The following is an 18981-nucleotide window of genomic DNA, read 5'->3' on the forward strand; positions in this document are numbered from 1 at the left end:
CAGCCTTTCTCCGGCTCCGCAGCAACGTGCTTGCGTCGAGGCTGGCCGCGGGCGAGTTTTCTGATGTGCTGAGATTGGGCCTGCAAAATTTTCAATTTTTAACCTGAAAGTGCTCTTAGTAATTGGGATTATATAAGGAATTCCAGCGCACGTAACTCTAGCCGCTAAGTATGCCGCCTAAGAAGTCCAAAGCAAAGGCTCCCAAGAAAGAAAAGACCGGAAAGGGCAGCGCCGAAGGCGACGTTGAGAAGAAGCTTGAAGACCTCGACATAAGTGACGACAATGGCACTGACGGCGACGACGACGACTATTCCAAGCCTGTTCGCAAGAACAAGTTCCAGGAGCTTGGAAGTGATGACGATGCTGAAAATAGTGAAGGGTCTGAGAAGCAAAGCAAAAGCAAAGGCGACAATGCCATCAAAGGTATGCGGTGGCCGTCACGTTTTTGTTCTCGTGTCATTTTCATATTGCGTGCTCAAGCTGCGGCTGCAGAGTGTGTAATGGGAGTACTGCGTCACTTTTTCTTACCCTGGAAATGTGAAACTTTCGCTGTGATCTACGTTGAGTTACAGTTGTCAATATTGTTTTGACCTATTTGTCTTCTGCGTCGTTGACGAAACGGTCATAGCTTGTGCCTTTTTGTTTTTTGAATGTTGAGGTGAAGAGCAAACTTTGCACCGCAGCCTCATCCCCTTCATCGTAGTTGATATTCTGAGTGTGCAGTAGAGATGACGCATCAAGATGTGTCCTTATTACAGCTTTACGCCTCAGTGCTGCAGGCCCTGACATATGGAGTGCTTATCAATGACTGAACACATTTTATTTTGGAACGAAGCTTATTGTTAGATTTTAGGCAACGAAACATAAATCTTAAACAAAGAGACGTCGTACTGTGCTAAATCAGTTTATCTGCCATCGCGCTGTTCACTGATTATAGCGTGAAGGAACGTTTTCATTGGCTAGACATTTCATCGTAAGTTCAAAGCGCGAAAACACACAACACAAGGAAGGTAATGGGATGGAGTGCAACTCACTTTATTGAAGCAAAAACACGTTAATATATATTTGTGTACACAAGGAACACCATACTGATTCAAGGTTGATATGCCCCGCCGGGGTGGCGCAGCGGTTAAGGCGCTCGACTACTGTGCCCAAGGACGCGGGATCGAATCCCGGCCTCGGCGGCTGAGTTTCGATGGAGGCGGAACGGAGGGTCGTCCGTGTGCTGTGCGATGTCAGTGCACGTTAAAGAACCCCAGGGGGTCTAAATTTCCGGAGTCCTCCACTACGGCGTCTCTCATAGCCTATAGTCGCTTTGGGACGTTAAACCCTACAAACCAAACCAAACCATCAAGGTTGATATGATATCGTGTGGGTGAAGTACATAGACATATCACTGACACACATGCTTGGTTTCTTTTCGACAAAAAATGACTCGGTTAACTCCCTAGCTTTTGTTTTTTTACTTCTCGACAGAATTCTCACACCAGAAAAACATGGCTCACAAGAGCGGTACGGGCAAGACCTCATACGTTTCGGTAAATTTGGTCCTTCTTTATTTTGCTCAACGTTTCTTCTGTACTCCCTGATTCACTCATTAACACAGCGTCCAGTGTGTCCAACATATGAGCGGCCACACGAGAGGGAGATTTCATGCACCACCCCTTGGGCACACTTCATAAACGTAATGGCTTAGATTCTACATGGGATATACCTGAGGGTAATATGTTGCAGTTTTTGGATCTTAGTATTGAGACCTCTGAGGATCATGTTTGTTGGCAATATTCTCTGCATGCTAAAAAGGGGCTTCTGTCATACGACTCTGCCCATTCGAAGCTGATAAAAAGGGGGATAGCAACACTTTGCCTAGAATTCGCCTCCAGGAAATCATGCCCTCACAAGATGCATGCAAGTTTCGAAAACCAATGGGCAAGGCTGTTCTCAGCCTGGTTCCCTGATTCGCTTGTGACGGGGGTCGCCGAAAGCCTCCTGCAGAAAATGAAGGCAAAGGCAGTGAGAGTGGGGGAAAATGTTCCTTGAAAAGAGGAAAAGAGACCTGTGGTGGGGCCCTACACACACAAGTTGGCCCAGAATATAGAGAAGGTTGCGAGCAGGCATGATGGGCCGCTTCTCTTTTCCGCCCTTAGTAAGCTCGGAAACCTTCGCTCACGCATCGTAAAAGGAAGGAAAGAAGGAGGCTGGCACACTAAGCGCGGGCGATCGTTTATGAAGTGTGCCGAAGGGTTGGTGTATGAAATCCCCCTCTCGTGTGGCCCCTCATATGTTGGACAAACTGGGCGCTGTGTTAATGAGCGAATCGGGGAGCACGAAACAAACGAGCGAAATAAAGGACCAAATTTACAGAAGCATATAAGGCCTTGCCCGTTGCGCTCTAGTGCGCCATGGTTTTCTGGTGCGCGGATTCTGTCGAGAAGTAAAGACACACAAGCTAGGGAGTTAACTGAGTCATCTTTTATCAAAAAGAAACCAAATATTTGTGTCACTGATACGTCGATATATCTAAAAGGCTGAGAAGCGCTACTTCATCCGCACGGTACCACATCAACCTTGAATTACGATGGTGTTCCTTGTCTGTATGACGACTATATTTTAGTGTGCTTTTCCTTCAATAAAGCAGTTGTGAGTGGTGCTCCGTCCCGTTACCTTTCTTGTGTCCGTGTGTGTTTTCGTGTCTTGAGTTTACGATGAACTTCACTGATTAGTGATCGTGAAACGAAACTGCGGTGTCCTGTGGCTACAGTGTCGAGTAATTATAAACGACCTTATGTGCCTGCTTGGTATTGTAAGCTCAGATTAAATGTTATTGCGAGTTAGCAAAGTGGAATGGAATGTACCGCGTTTCTTTATTTGTGGGCGACTGGATCTGTTAATTGCAGATTTTGTTATTTTTTGGTAGCCTTTGAGATTTTCATTTTTTGGGCTCTCATTTTTTTAGAGGTTACAGCTGCTAAGAAGGTGTCACACAAAGAGAAGAAATTGATGAAAAAACAATCAGAGTACCAAAAACAGCTAGAAAGCCTCAATAAGGGGAAGACTTCTTCTAATGGAGACCAGTTTACAGTATCTCAAGCCGACAAATCTGCAGCACAGCAGGTACAACTGGAGAATGCCATTGACATCAAGGTGAGGAACTTGTTCATAATGTCAGGAATGGTGCAGTCAACATTTGCCTTATTTAAGTAGTGCAATGCTTTGTTCTCATTGGCTCTTCTCTCTGAAACACCATTTTCAAGTTGAAACATGCAGTTTCAAGCTTGTATTATTTTGTCAGTGGGAACATGCAGGTCTTACGAGCAATATTTCTGGCTTGAAGGATTAAAGACTGGCGCAAAAGAGTAAAGACGGCAGCTGGATAAGGTTTCAATTTCCACCTGAATGGTGGCTGGGATATAAGGATGAACTGAAATCTCATGAGGCACATAGCAATTTCAGTATTATCGCTGCTTGTGTACTTTTTGTAATTGTAGCTCTAGGAAGGCTTCAAAAAGATTTGGTATGAATTAAAAATGGAGGAAGTGGCAACCATGCTGCAGTTTTTGTCTGTATCACATGACTTCGTCTGCTACCGCAGACATTGTTTGGCTGAAACTGAAATTGAAACAATACTGAGGTGGAAGCAATGACTTGCAGAAAAGGATGTTCAGATTGTGCTTTAACTTCTTTGGATTTAGTTTGTATTAACTTTGCAGTTTTAGCCATGTAAGGAGATAGGTCAGTAACTGCTAGAATTCAGCTCTGTTTTTATGCTTGATCAGGTTGACAATTTCTCCATCTCGGCAAGAGGCAAAGATCTTTTTGTGAATGCCAGTCTCACAATTACGGCTGGAAGGCGCTACGGCCTTGTTGGGCCCAATGGGTGAGCACCCATTTGTGGTTTTTATCTACATTGTTTCTTCTGTTTATTGTTCCTACATGGTCACCTTTTCTTTTTCTTTTAGGCATGGCAAAACTACGCTACTGAAGCACATTGCAAACCGTTCCTTGAACATTCCACCTAACATTGATGTGCTACTTTGTGAGCAAGGTAAGACTTTGGACTTTTAAACTAAGCGTCTTTATTTAGTCCAGGTCAGCTAACCGTGGGCTGACCCATTTAGATTTTGTCTATCCTAATTTCAGTGTAAGAGCTGGTTGAAGTGTGAACTTGTGGTGGAATTTGTTGCTAAACATTATAATGTGGCTCAGGTGTGTGCGTTCAAATTTTGGACAAATTATCAGCACCTCCTCTTTGAAATTGCACACTTAATGTGCATGCTTTTTTGCGATTCTTCACCTATTGTGAGGATTTATACTGCCAGGTCAATAGGCAGCGGTTTGACCAGGCGGTCCCTTGTCAATGTCGCAAAGCATCAATGAATCTCTAAATTTTAGAACAGTAAATTGTAAGTTAACAATTTACTGTTTTTAAATCTACAGATTTATTACTGGCAAAGAATTCCAGATGTCCGAAAATAATTTGTTGTCCTCTACAATGGCATCTTTTATAATAGCTGATGCCTCTTTGGAATGACCCCACATACCATGCCATATACTTTACCAGACTCGTTGCCATTTGTGACATTCATGCTTGTAATTTTACAATTTGCTATTGCTGTTATTGCCACCCCGTTACGATGGTGCAGTGGTTAGGGCGCTCGACTGCTGCACCCAAGGATGCGGGATCGAATGTGTACGTTTAAGAACCCCAGGTGGTTGAAATTTCTGGAGCCTTCCACTAGAGCACCTCTCATAGCCTCAGTGGCTTTGGGACATTAAACCTCGTAAACCAAACCATATTTATTGCTGTTGGTGCCCTGCTATGGTTGCTCTGTTGTTAGGGTGCTCGACTGCTGAGCTGGGAGACCGAATCCTATCCTGGCCACGGCGGCTGTGTTTTGATGGAGGGGCAACGAAGGGCACCCATATACCGTGCAGTGGCAATGCATGCAAGTTTAGGTACCCGAAGTGCTCTAAATTATTCATCCCTCATAGCCGGAGTTGCTTTGAAATGGTAAAAGCCATAAACCAACCATTGCCACTTATAACATTCACACTTTCATCCACTAGTATCACTGGAATTTTTTTGGTGTCTATATGCATACCTGTCAACCCTTCCGATTTTCCCGGAAGACTTCCAATTTCTGACCGAACTTTCTGATTGCACTTTCACTGGGCTATGTATTCCGATCAGTGGCCTCTGCCCACGTAAGAATGCCGTGCCGATTCTGACCAGTGGCAGCACGGTGGTTGTTTCTTAGTCGGTGGCGGCTGGCAGCAGCGCGCAGCCAGTGCAGCCACAGTAGAATCTTCGCTGGCTTCGCTTTCGATCTCAATTAAAAGGTGGTCGCTCAGCGCACTTGGCGTTGAATGGCTATTGCCACGGCTTTGCCCAAACGTCACGCCGTGTGATTCTCCTGTATCACGCACAGCCACATGCCTCATGTACCGAGCTGTGCTATGCCCGATGACTTATCGTTTGGAAGCATTGCAGCCACCATTGGTCGTGGACAGAATTGTGTATAAAGGGGCTACTAATGGTTTCACATTAAAAAAACTAAAACGGCATGCCGATGGCACCGAAAAAAAAAATGGCAGTGGCGCCGCATCGATCAGTTTAGGCCGGCTGCGGCGGCGTAGCAAGAGGACTCGGTGGTGTTGTGCAGATGCCTTGCTGGACACCTCTAGTCACATTTCATTTTTGGTCTCGCCAGGTTGGCACGTATGCTATATGCATACTTGGCCAGAAATTTGTAATGTGGAATACAAACTGCTCTCCTTGTTTGTTTTGTTGCTTTTGTTCAGGGGCTTCACCCATTGCCAAAACCTGCTTTTGCTTATTTCAATTTCATTTTGCCAAATTGTTCATTTTTTTCATGCAGTTATCAGGAGCTGAGTTTGTAAGGTGCAGCCAGGTCACTCATTTCCTTGCCAGAATTTCTAACTTCTTGAGTTCTTGTGGCTGCATGCTCGAAAGTGCACAAACTGATGTGTTATAATAATTGTCTGAAATGCTTGAAACATAAAGCATGACACAAGGTTATAATACAGAAGAACCCCTTTATAGTAAAGTCACTGGGACGAGCAAAAATATTTATTTTATTAGGGTCTTTACTATATCAGTGATTGGTGATGACATGGTCCTGAAGATGCTATCGGGTAGTTCAGTCGGGTAGACTGAACACATCTTGTTGCTTAATGAAAAAAAAAACAAACAAATACCTTCCATCTCGCTTTTGTCATCTCTGTGCAATTTTTTCATTATAAAATTTCTTTACATCTTGTGGAAGTACCTCTTAAGCAAGAGGACAACATGATACGAATGCAATCAAGTTCGATTTCATGTGAAAACCAAAGTTTTGCATGAACATGGGGTCCCTTTTTGCTGTTTCTGTCTTTTAAAAGGCAACAAATGAGAAATGCGCATGGCACTCAAGGGCTGTAAGACTGCACTCGCTGCACCTCCACTTTCTGCCTCCGCTGCCTCATGCTTTGTGCTGCACATTGCAGTGAATGTTCACCCATTTCTTCCCCTTCCCTATTTCTTGCTGCACTTTTACTCTCCTTTACTTTCTGAATGGACCACGCCGGCTCCTTGTTATATTTGTAGACAGCTTTACTTTTTTTTTTTTCCTACGCGCTGCACGCTTTCTCTTACGGCTCTAAGGCCTCTGCAAAGTAGGCTTCTCCTGAATGCTGCTAAGCCTAGTGGTAAAGCCACCTAAACGAGCACTCGGCGTTATGTTTCTACTTTCAAATACAAAAAATCATTGCCGCGCGATTGTAGGTAGTGCGCGCATGGCGATATCATATCGTGGGAGTCGTCACCGTGGCCAGGAGCACTTTACTATAACCGATTTTTACCAAAAACGTCTTTATTATAAAGAGGGAAAAATGTGCAGTTCTCTATGGAAGATGAACTGGGACTTCAGTTTGACTTTACTATATCAGAGTGTTTACTATATTTGAATTTACTATAGTGGGGTTCTACTGTAATATATTAGCACTAATGAGAACGGTAATGGAACATAATGACCGCAAGACAAGTGCTTGTCCTGTTGTCTCTGTTTCGTTCTTTGTCATCCTTGTTATTCATGGCGCTTAATAGTTCGAGATAAATAACCATTTTGCCCTCTTTGCGATGTGTACATACAGAATGACAATGTTTTAAAAATGTGTAGTTGTGAGCTGCTGTAGCAAGGCATGTTTCTGCTTGATAGTGCCAAACCTCTGCACTGGGCAAGTGCAACACAATGTTATGTGTATTTATTTTAAGTTTCTTAAGTGGAATAGCACTTGTTTTTGTGCTCCAATTTTAATGATTCTTTTGGGTCTGGTGTCTGGGATTAATGTGATGAATCCTTTTAACCCGAGTGATCAGTAGTAAATTAGTCACAGCGCCTCTTAGGGTTTGAGGACACTCCTGAAACGCAAATTTTCTTCAAAAAAGGGCATTTTGTGTTTTTATATTTTTGATAACCCCAAACGCTTCTCTATCTTTTGCAAAAAAGGCATTACGATACACAGGGTCATTATTTGCCCTGTGCTTATGTCTATACACTTTGTAAATGTCGGTCTCATTTTCTTCGGTGTATTTTTGCCCTTTTCTGTGTTATCCCAAATGAATGGTGTTACACTCCGTGAAAATGTTCTCTTGAAACTTTGTACGCTCATTTATTACATATCAAGGCATGCATTGAAATAGGATTATTTAAATTTACTAAGCAATTTTTATGTTGTGGCTTGTTATCTCAATATCCACACTTGCAGAAGGACACTTTTGTGTATGGCTTCAGTTTTATTGCTATAGCTGCTTGGAAATTATTCACAGACTTTATTCTAGTTAATTGCACACCTAATAGGCAGGCCTAAATACCAGCGCACTATGAGGCACATTAGTTTGCTAGTTGTCATTGTAGGTTTGATGGGGTAAATTCAGGGCCTTTCAAGGCAATAAAACAGGATGTTTAAAATATTGCAAAATATATTTTTGCAGTTTACACCCAGTGATAACATTAACATGGTATTCCTAACAATGAATAATAGCGGAAAGAGTTTTAGTTCATCAAGTAACCATTTCTGCTTCAAGACCAGCATCGTTCCTTGAGGAAGGTTGAATATTGGTCCAGAGTTCTCTCCTACAGTGGGCCTCATAATCTATGTGCAGCTTTCGGACATTATACACCCCACAGACTATGCTACAACCTATGTAGTGACATCCTGTACTTTAAATTGACATCATATCGTTTCTTTGTCCCCAGTACGTACTCAGGGAAGCGCATGGTGGGTATTTGAATGGTGATATGTATGTCTGCAAAGGGCGCATTTATGCACTTGCGAATGCACTTACAAAAATTGAGTGAAAAGTGACAAGGTTGTTGGCATTAAAAGAAAAAAAAAAACTTCATTCGCATGCCTTGTATTCTAGTTGATGCTATATTGAAGGCTTATGGTGCATTCCATGGTCAGAAAAGAGCAGAAGCATCGAGCAATGAGGAGCAGAGCTGCAACACAGTGAGAGTGCAACTGCCTGCTCTCCCATTGAAATGCACTGTGCTCACCATGAGAAGGCGCAGAGGTGAAGATTCATCACGTGACCAGATAATTTACTTTTCCGACACCCTCTGCGATGAATGTGCTTGTCATGTGCGCCCGGTACAGTGTAGAGAGTAAGCGCATTTCACATTCCCGACAACGCTGACACTTTGCCGCCGCCATTTCGCATTCGCTCAATGGCAAATAGTGAACTTTCGATCCCTAGTCGCTGGTGCCTTCGCTGCTTTCTATGGCAACAAATTCGCGCTGATTATAACAAGAACTTAATCTTCAGCCATCATTGCTAAAGCAGGGGACATATGTGCGAAAGTTTGATCGGCGTGCCGCACCGATTGCCGCTTGCAAACTGCTGCCACTGTACAGGCAGGGACACATAGAGCAGGAGGCATTAGCGAGCAGATTGGTTCAAACTCTGCCCGCAGCTGGTGTCGTCACACAGCAGTGTCGGAGTGCTGCTTGGCTTGATTTATGTACTTCACATTCATACCAGAAAAGGCAGAGCAACATTGTCAGGACTGAACATTGTCAGGACTGCTTGCTATATTCGTGCAACAACAGCATGCCTGCACAAGTATGGGGTTTTCGGCAACAACGATGCCGCAGGTGACAAACTGAGCTCTCTGCCTGCCCTAGTTGTCGTTAGGCCTACTCGGCTTCGCATCAAAGCGGCAGCGGACGGTGCATTGGAATGGGCTAAAGCTTTTCATCACCACTATACTGGGAATTCCATCTCATAGTAAAGTAAAGATAAGCTCGATTTGCACGACACTTTGAGCAGCGAAACTAACTGACACAAGACTAGCCATGCCGGGTGGCAGCTGCTGAATGGTGTGTGAAAAGACTCGCTTGTATCGCATTCATCAGTCCTACCAGCACCCCGATACTGGCCAATGATCCTCACAATTTATTCATTGTTAACAGCCCTGTATCCAAGAATATGTTTTGTGCGCAAAGAAACAATAATGGTGCAGTTTTCTGAGGCTGGCGGCCAGCATAGGCTGCCTTAGTTCGTAGCGTTGGCAGGCTGCATTGCCAGCACAGTGTTTGGCACCACCTCACGGCATGGAAAGAGCCCTTTTACGTCACCGTGATGTTGATGCTTTTCACGCTCACATTGACTATGACTGGTTTGCGTTAAGTGGCTTCCTTCGCAGTCGCACTTAGAGTTTCGTGTGGGGGCAGCTTCAGCTGCTCTTGACTGCACTTGACGTTGCCAAATTGCTCCTTTTCTGCCACTGGATCACAGTGCTCCTGTTCTCCCATTGGAATGCATCTATTTTGAAAGAGCTCTTTTAGAGTGCTTTTGAGTACTACTGTTCTGACAATGGAATGCACCATTAGAATGTGTTACTGGCAGAGAATTCACCTGAGCAGCTTGCCACCTTATCTATTATCCGGGGCCGATGGTTGCTGTGTACTGGTGAATTGCTGTGCAAAGTTGATTGAAGCATGCCAGAAGTGTTTTTTCAGATAGAGAAGTATTTGGCACTGACTGTTTTGTTTTGCTTTTTCTTTTTTTGAAGGAATGGGGAAGGAGAGAGAAACTTTGTGTTGATGTTCTAATTTTCTTCTTCTTAATTAAAACCATAAGGAACCTTCATTAACAAATTTATGGCACCACCTACAACGCGGTTATAGGCATTTATAGCCTGCCTTAGGGCCACTGTGATAGTGGATTCGTGTGAATGTCATGTTGCAAACAATGGCATCTAAGTCATAGCTAGAGAAGAGGAGAGAACAGTTATAGTACTTGCAGGAGCAATGTACTGGGTAGTTACGGGTAGTAAATAAGGAGACGAGCATCACAGAATGGAACATGGGAGCATGGAGTGACGTGGGATTGAAGCAGAGAGGCCTCGTGCTTGCCTTCAGTCAATCATGCTACGCTTAGAATCTTCATTCGAGTGGCTGAAAAATTGATTATCGACTGTAGTCATAACTTAGGTAGTATTAGCAAAAGGAATAAACTTGAGCAAAAGAAAGATGACACTGAGAGGTAGTATGGGACATATGTTAGAATGTGTTCATCATTTAGTTTTTCTCTGGTTACGATAAAAAGCTTTTGTTAAGAAATGTTTTTGTTTAGTGGTTATAAAGTACACCTTAGCTGTTTAAGTTAGCCCTATTGTACTGCATTGATGAAATGTTTCTTTGACTTGCGCCTGTTCTGACTGCTAGTTTTCAACAGTTTTATGTGATGACTGATCAACCAGTTCCTTTGTCTCATTGGCAGAGGTGGTTGCTGATGACACCCCCGCTGTTGAAGTTGTCCTCAAGGCCGATGTCAAGCGTACTGAACTGCTGGCAGAGCAGCAAAAACTAGAAGAGGATGCAGCTCGTGGCAACTTGAAGAACCAGGACCGACTCTCTGAAGTAAGGATTCTTTTTCACCACTGAAACTGAACCTTGTCATCTTATTGAGCTTATTTAGTTTAAAATACAGGAGAAAAGAAAGGAATACAGAAGGAAGATCAGCATGTGCACTACTAATAACCAATGTGTTGAAGGTAGGACCTCAATATATATGTATCCACAGGCCTGTGCAGGTGCTGCGTTACAGTGCAGCCTACGGTACCAGATATAACGATATATCGCTTATAACGATCAAATTATTGGGCATTATCAGTTTTCTCATTGCCCCTATGCAAAAATAAACCAGATATAACAGTCGGTTATCGGCGGTATAGCGATAGCTTTATCGCCGCCTGGTAGATCTTTACCCCAAAAATTTGTCTGAATGTTCGATAAAAAATAAAATACTAAGAAGAGAATGACGTGAAATCTCTACATAAGCGGGGAGAACGGAACCGCAGGGAGAAATCTGCGAGGGCCGTTGCGTGCAGTTAGGAAACGAGCACTATCATCATCGCAATCGCTTTCTGTAGCCGTGCAAAGGGTGCAGCCGTATCGTCATCGCCATCGCCAGTTGTGCGTCTATGGAAGATGGTGCCAACCACAACGATGGCGCGATAGCTTTTGAGATGAAACAGCAAGGTTCATCGGGATTTTTGGCAGGGTTTCAAGGTTAGAAGCCTCGCGGAAAAATACGGGCATTCACACTCTACGATTTTAACAATCATCAAGACTAGGGATGTCGTGCAGTTCATCCTGTCATTGATTGATTTCGTGCACACAAAAAGGACTGCCGCCAGCATACTTTCTACTGGAAGCGATGCTCACAGCGTTTGTCAAGCTTCAGCTGCCGCTGAAGCGGGCGTGAATTTCCGTTTCTTTGTATGCTTAAGTTATTTCATAGTTACTGATATAGCCTGTAATAAAGGGTTTAGTGCTCTTTACGATGATTAGCTTTGTTCAAACAGATTCGCTCATCCCTAGTAAGTAGGCAAGTCTATATGCATGGGGAAATATGTGTTTTTTTTTTTTTCCTTCGCCGGTCCAGATATAACGATAATTGGCTATATCGAATTTTCAGGTTTTTCAAAATCGTTATAAGTGGACTCCACTGTACAAACGATTTTAGAAATAAGCCAGCAGGAAGTTATTAGACCTGGCACTAAACAGGTTCTATCTCTGCATTATGTAGAGCAAGTGGAGTCTCACTAACACAAAATCTTGTCCCACTTTTTTATAAAAAGAATGCGTCTAAGGTTTCATGAATAGTTTTTTGTATTCTTGTGCCTAGGATTGTCGTGCAGTTGAAATGTGGTTGCAGGTAATGCAACAGTCAACAAGCTGCGTGCTGTCATTATTAACCATATTTTATGCATGTTCTCTAAGTCGGTCATTAATGCAACATCCCTATCACTACTGGCCAATGTATAATTTACCATAGGACAGAGAGATCTTGTATATGCTTGTGGTGCATTTAACAAAACTCTCTTCATGGTTCTTCTGTTGTAAGCGACGTGATGTCTCATCTCAGCAAGCTTTTTGGTGTTGAAAAATCATTGGCCTGTTGAACCAATTACAGTAGAATCTCGGTGGTACGAGTTTTGGGATGACGTGAATCGTAAAATTCCTCGACTGGAGTACATTGTGTACTGTGTGCAGAATTTTGGATGTTCCAAACACTCCTGCGTCACTACGGATGATGCGAATGTGCAAACCGCAACCGCAGCCTTGAGCACTTCACACTGCTCAATCTGTTGACTCTACAGTCACCAATTGCACTGTATGCAGCGCGAGCAGTTTGCAACGGCACTGCACCATTGTCGCAATTGCCCGTTGTGCTTTACATGCCGCTTGATTTTTGTGGTGGCATGGTCCACACATTGCAGACGTCACGATCTTTGGGAGTGCTGAAGAATTGTTTCTGAATTGCAAATGCAACACAGCCCTTATTGTAGTGCGAAGCAGTAACAGTGTTGCCTCGTTACATGGCCCTGTTGCGTTTTGAGGATGGTTTACCGTGCGGTCTATGACCCATGCGGCGAAGCATTCTCAAGCTGCAACAGGTCAGCATACTTGAAGAGCGGAGGAATCACATGGATGCAAGGGGAAAAAAAAATATGAGTAGATGTTAGAACAGTACGACACTATCCTGAAATGGAACTAAATGGCATGTGACAATCAGTGCAGTGTCTTAAGGGGGAACCCTGGTCTTAAGACAATATTTTTTATTTACTGGTAGATTTTGATGGAATGTTGCACCATTTATGCAGCTTTTTGTGCTCATTTCAAATATGCACATAAATTTTCTGTGAGCCATTTAGTTTTGATATTGAACACTATGTTCTTTGTTTGGAGGTGAGCTGTTAGTAAAACTACAGGAGTTACAATGAAAATTGACCTATCCAATCAATTTAGAACACACAAAGACTGCAAAAATCAAGTTTGAATGTCCTGGTCTCATTTTAACCAAAGTTACAGCTTGTCAAAGTTCAGAGACTAAAAAGCCACCTGGACACTCCAGAAAACATGCAATTTTTAAAAACTTTCCTCATTAAATACCACAGATTCATTGATATTTTTGCACTGCGCATGAGTTTACCTTTCTGGTGCAAAAAGAATTATAGCAATATGATAAGTAGAACCAGAGGTATCGCATCTCCAAAGATGTACTGGCATCAATATTTTGATTTTGAGAAATTGAAGAAAAACGTGTTTAAAAATTTTTAAAGTACCAAAGCTAACAGTAACTCATTAAACGGCGTAACTGGCCAGATCACAGTCATAGAACATCGTTGCTGAGTGCAGCAAACTTTCTAGCCATGTCGTGGGATAGTGTAACTTCAGACACAATCTCGAACGGTTTTAGAAAGTACAGATTTGCCATCGGACTTGATGAGGCTTCGGCAGGAGATTGTCAAGAGCCAGATGAAGACCTCACGATTGATGGCTGGGCCAATCTGGAAACTGAAGCTTTGGCTCGGGACTTCGTTACCGTGGACGACAACGTCGCGACCTGTGGGCTGAGGTCTATTGAAGACTTGGTCAACGAAGCGAATGATTGCGAAAATGAGCCTGACAGCGATGGTGACGCTGACGACGAATGTGATCAGCCGCCGTCAACGGCAGATACTCTTCACGCTTTGGACGTTCTGCGCCGCACTGTAAGTGCCGGCAGCGTGAGCGACGAAACTGCGGCACGGTTTTATGCATTCAGGCGGAGCTTGTCCGCGACATCAACAGCAAAAAAGTGCATACAAGCATTACGGACTTTTTTTGGCCGCAAGTAGTTCGCCATAATAAAGTTTGGTTCATTTTCAATTCATTCCCATGTGGAAGTTGACTTGTTTTGGATCATACGAATTCGGGATGATTCGAATATTTTGCGTGCTTCCTTGGGATTCGTATCATTGAGATTCTATTGTATATGTACGGCTTCTTTCGGAAACGAAGGAATATCCTGATGCTAAAATTGTTTATGTGGCTTATGGATAAACCACTACAAGTACATCTGTTAGCGTCGAATGAAAGAAAGCTAATTTGTAGACAGAGTTTAATCAGCTGCACTCAGTGGTTTGTCCAACTAATTTTGGGTGCTTGTGCCTGGTGGCGTTCAACTACACAAGCAAAAAAGTTGAAAAGAAAAAGCGCAAAGCCCTGAAGCATGCTCTACTGTAAACAGTGCGTGTCTTATGGAGCACTGCAACGCATTACACAGGGCTTGGTTACATCAGCACACGCCTACTAAAGTGCACAACGCTGCTAGTTTGGTATTTTTCAGCAATTACTGAGCACACTCAGTCGGATCTAGCAGAACGTGCTCTTGTATCTTCTCGGTTGTCAATTACCACTAACGACTGGACAGTTGAAGCGTCATAAGAACCGCTGGAAAAGAAAAACATCTCTATGCTTCGAGAAACGCCATTTAAAGATTTTTCAAGATCATTGCTGAATCTGCACTGGAGAAATGCATAAGTCTGAGCGTTGCTGTGTTGTCAGTGGGACACCGCGAGGGACAGAAAGATTTTTCAAGATCATTGCTGAATCTGCACTGGAGAAATGCATAAGTCTGAGCGTTGCTGTGTTGTCAGTGGGACACCGCGAGGGACAGATACTGTGCCTTCCCTTTCCTGTGAACCAATTATAGAATGCCGGTGAACTTTATGGGTTCAACGGAACGCTGATTGTGTTCGACAAGGGGCGCACGATGTACCGTGTCACACTTCACGTCCGCTGAAACACGTGACCTGAAGCTGAGAACCGAAATCGGAAGTTCGCTGGCGGCCATCTTGGTTCCAAATTACACTCTTGATTTGCTCTAATTAATTAACTAATTAACCCACATTAACCATTTTGTCATTTGTACGCCTTTCCTTGACGCTTTATCTGATGGAGCCATTCTTTTTCTGATATCCGTTTTCACAGCTCCGACAAGGTCACGCCCATGCGAAACCCGCCTACATAGCCATACAATGTTTACGCTGTAATAACAGCGAACTGGATTAGGAATTTTCAAGTAGGAACACAAACACAATAAACAGCCATTCTGCTTTTCGTCTCCATAGATAAGCAGTGTGCGGCCATTAGTTCTTCAAAATAATATTCTAGCACAAAAATATATAGATTTTTTCTTTTTCCTACTCTTTCTCACCCAGGTTTCAGAAGCATAGTTTCCGGGGACAGTCTCTTTGTATATGATTAAGCAAATAACTTTCCCCAAGAGCTAATTGCTAATAAGGAGCCATATGTAAAATGCTTGTAGTCCGTAGCTCTTGAACGTGCATCAGCACAATAGCTTTAAATAAAATGACATGCCAAACATTTCTTGACCAAGGATTTTCTTCTGCCATTATTTTAACAATGCCCTTCTATGCTGAGAAGCATACTTTATTTAATTTTTCTCCCATATTGATTTGTTATTACAGTAAAAGCTCGTTAATTCAAATTCCACGGGGCCGCCAGGCCAGTTCGAATTAACCAAAATTCGAACTAATGAAAGTGAGCAAAAATGAAGGCGTTTGATGCCCGGAGGGCACGAAAATTTTATTTAGCAAAAAAGTCTGTTATCATCTTCTGCTTCTTCTCTCTGAGGGCTACCGTACTCACTCGGTCTTCTAGCATGCGAATGCGACGCAGGGAGTCTTCTTCCCCCTCTTCAAAGCTGAAGAAAAGGCGCGCGACATTCAGCGCTCCCATAACTTCTGCCGCGGATGAACGCACGGGCTCTTGCTCCTCGTCGTCGTCCTCGTCTTCTGCCTCTTCTGGGACAGACTGCTCCCCAACAATTTCAGCGACAATGTCCTCATCACTTAGGGCACCGCACACTGCTGCATCGCTGTCTACTCCAACGTAATCATCAAAACTGACGTCCTGCAGCACAGCACGCACAGCCGCAGGCAGAGGCTCCGGACTCCCATCGTCGCCACTTTCTTTCATACTTCCGGCAGCAAAGCCACAGTGGTGGAAGCAGTTTGCAATTGTGGACGGCGTGACCTGCTCCCATGCACGCACCAACATGTGCATTGCTGTGAGCAATGTGATGGTGCTGGTCTTCTGGTTTCCAGTGCACAAAGTCATGCGCTCGATCATGTGGCGCCTATAGAAACATTTGATGTTTCTGATCACCCCCTGATCCATCGGCTGCAAGGCCGCAGTCGTGTTGGCAGGCAAAAAGACGAGCCTTGTGGCTTTCAGCTCGGCGTCGACTTTGTGTGCCGAGCAGTTATCCACAATGAGGAGAACTTGACGCTTCCCTAGCTCCATCCTCCGATCGAATTTCAAGAGCCATTTTTTAAACAATTCGCCCGTCATCCACGCCTTGCTGTTGGCGGAGTATTCCGTCGGCAGCGTCCTAATGTTCTTGAAACATCTAGGCTTATGTGCCTTGCCGACAACAAAAAGAGGGACCTTCTCCGTCCCGGTCATATTAGCGGCGACCAGAACAGTAATCCGCTCTTTGCTTCGCTTGCCGCCAGCGCAGCTGTCCCCTTTAAATGTTACTGTTCTGTCGGGCTGGAGCTTATAAAACAAAGCCGTCTCATCAGCATTGAATATATCATGTGCCGAGTAGCTTTCTAAGTACTGCTGCAGAGCACCGCTTCGCCACGTGGCACAAGTTTCTGCATCCACTTCTTTGGCTTCTCCAGAAAACACCCGGAAGACAAGATTATGTCTGTCTCTAAAGCGGTGAAACCATCCTTCGGAGGCGACAAAATCTTCCACATTCAAGCGCAGGGCGAAATCGGCCGCCTTCGCCATGATAATTGGGCCGCTCAGTGGAATGTCAGCGCTTCTCATTTCTTTCACCCACGTGATCACAGCGGTCTCAATTTCCGGATACTTGGCTAACCGAAGCCTTTTTCTGTTGCTGGCGAAATCTTCGGCTTCATAGGCATCCTCGATGGCCTTCCTATTTCGGACGTACGTCGACAACGTGCTTGGTGGAATCCCGTGCTTTTTCGCGATTTCCACTTTGCTGGCCTTCCGTTCATCCACCTCGCGTAAAATAGCCACTTTCTCCTTCACCGTCTTGGCACAGTATTTCCCACGCGAACACATCTCGCGGACACAAGCTCACAACAAGCGGCGTGCAAAACGAGGGCTCACGAAATGCAACACGAAACCGTGGTCTGTAACACTAAAACGTCGTTCCTCGAAGGAGTCGCGGCAGGAAAGACTGTTTAGTACTTGTTCCAGCACCCTAGCGGCGCCCCGATGGTTGTGCCATCTATCGTTCTGCCGTGAAAGCTTCCAACGATGGTTTTTAACAGCGCCGCTTGGCGGCGCGCAGTTCGAATTATGGGTGGCGGCGCCAATTTTTGAGTGAATTAACGAGCTGTTACGCGCATAGACTTCTATGCACTGCGGACCGGACCACGATGACTATTTCGAATTATCCAAAATTTCGAATTAACAAGTTGTGAATTAACGAGCTTTCACTGTATATACCAGTTAAGCAGTATTATTTATTTATTTGAACAATACTATTAGTCCTCTTCAGTACCAAGATAGCAGTGGATTGGTTACATAAAAAATGCACACGTAGTAGTCAGGGTGTCTAGCAACTGGGAAACCCGGGAATTATCAGGCAAACTTTATGCACTGAGAAAAATCGGTGAAATGTCAGAGAAACCATCAACAATTTTGCCAAGTCGGGGAAGATGGCACGGCATGTTCTGCAGTGTATTTTCATTTTAAGCTGGCACGCAGCAAGTACGTTATTCATGCAGATTTCCTTTTTTTGTGTGTGTGCTGTCTTGTCAGCGTGCGGCCGCCATGGCTGCCGTGCCGCAAGGCGTGGCCCGATTTATTACTTCGACGCCAACACATGGCTAAGCTGCCACTCAATAAAATATGCAGAAGCGTTGCGTGAGAGTAGTACGCGACAAAAAGCAGGAGTAATCGTGCCAGCAGCGACCAGCGCGAAAACGATCAGCGAGCTGTGCTGCCACGAACTAGACTACCAAGTGCATGCACGCAGCTATATTGGATTGGATTGATTTGGCTTTTTGCGGGGTGGGTGGCTCGCATGCTCTTAGGCTGGCTTCAGTGCGCTTTTCATTTTTCAGTAAACTTTTGACATTTTTAACAGCCATTAACTCTAATGACAGCCTTTTCACTATTGCAAATTGTAGAATATGATTAATAAATAGCTTTTTGTTGTGAATTATTCATCTATGGTCATTATCGTGAGCAGACATTTTAAGGCGAAAGCCTTTCTAGGCTTATAGAATGAAATTTCGTGCGCGATATTTGTGCGCAAGATCTGTCATATTCCGAGAGATTCTTGAGCTTTGTTCTTGTCTAGCGTTCCTGTCATCTGCAATGCCACACTTGAACGCGCGCCAAGGAACGGCACTCGACAGGAGCGATGGTATGCCTTCCAAACTCGCACTTGCCAGAGAAAATGTGGCAGATACTGCGCCTTTCTTTTTCCGTAAACCAATTATAATTATATGTAGCACTGCAACGAACGCCGCTGATAGGCAGATGATATGAGAAGAAGGGTAGGCTTTTGTCATTTTCTTTTAAGAGACATGTAAGAATTCCTCAAATTTTTTTTAGCCTTTTCACTCGTCA

At 44.0% G+C, this 18981-nt stretch overlaps 1 protein-coding gene across 1 annotated transcript in view; it reads left to right on the plus strand.

Moving 5' to 3' along the window:
- Positions 1-18981, plus strand: part of LOC146204748 (ATP-binding cassette sub-family F member 1) — a 94253-nt gene continuing 75272 nt past the window's right edge. The window contains exons 1-5 of the mRNA XM_084589456.1: positions 1-423; positions 2957-3144; positions 3777-3877; positions 3960-4045; positions 10787-10926. Coding sequence (XP_084445582.1) covers positions 171-423; positions 2957-3144; positions 3777-3877; positions 3960-4045; positions 10787-10926 — 768 coding nt within the window. The 5' untranslated portion in view covers positions 1-170. The remainder of the gene's footprint in view (positions 424-2956; positions 3145-3776; positions 3878-3959; positions 4046-10786; positions 10927-18981) is intronic.

The sequence above is a fragment of the Amblyomma maculatum genome, chromosome 1 (assembly GCF_055883805.1).
Source record: "Amblyomma maculatum isolate TAMU_Amacu chromosome 1, ASM5588380v1, whole genome shotgun sequence".
Lineage (NCBI taxonomy): Eukaryota > Metazoa > Arthropoda > Arachnida > Ixodida > Ixodidae > Amblyomma > Amblyomma maculatum.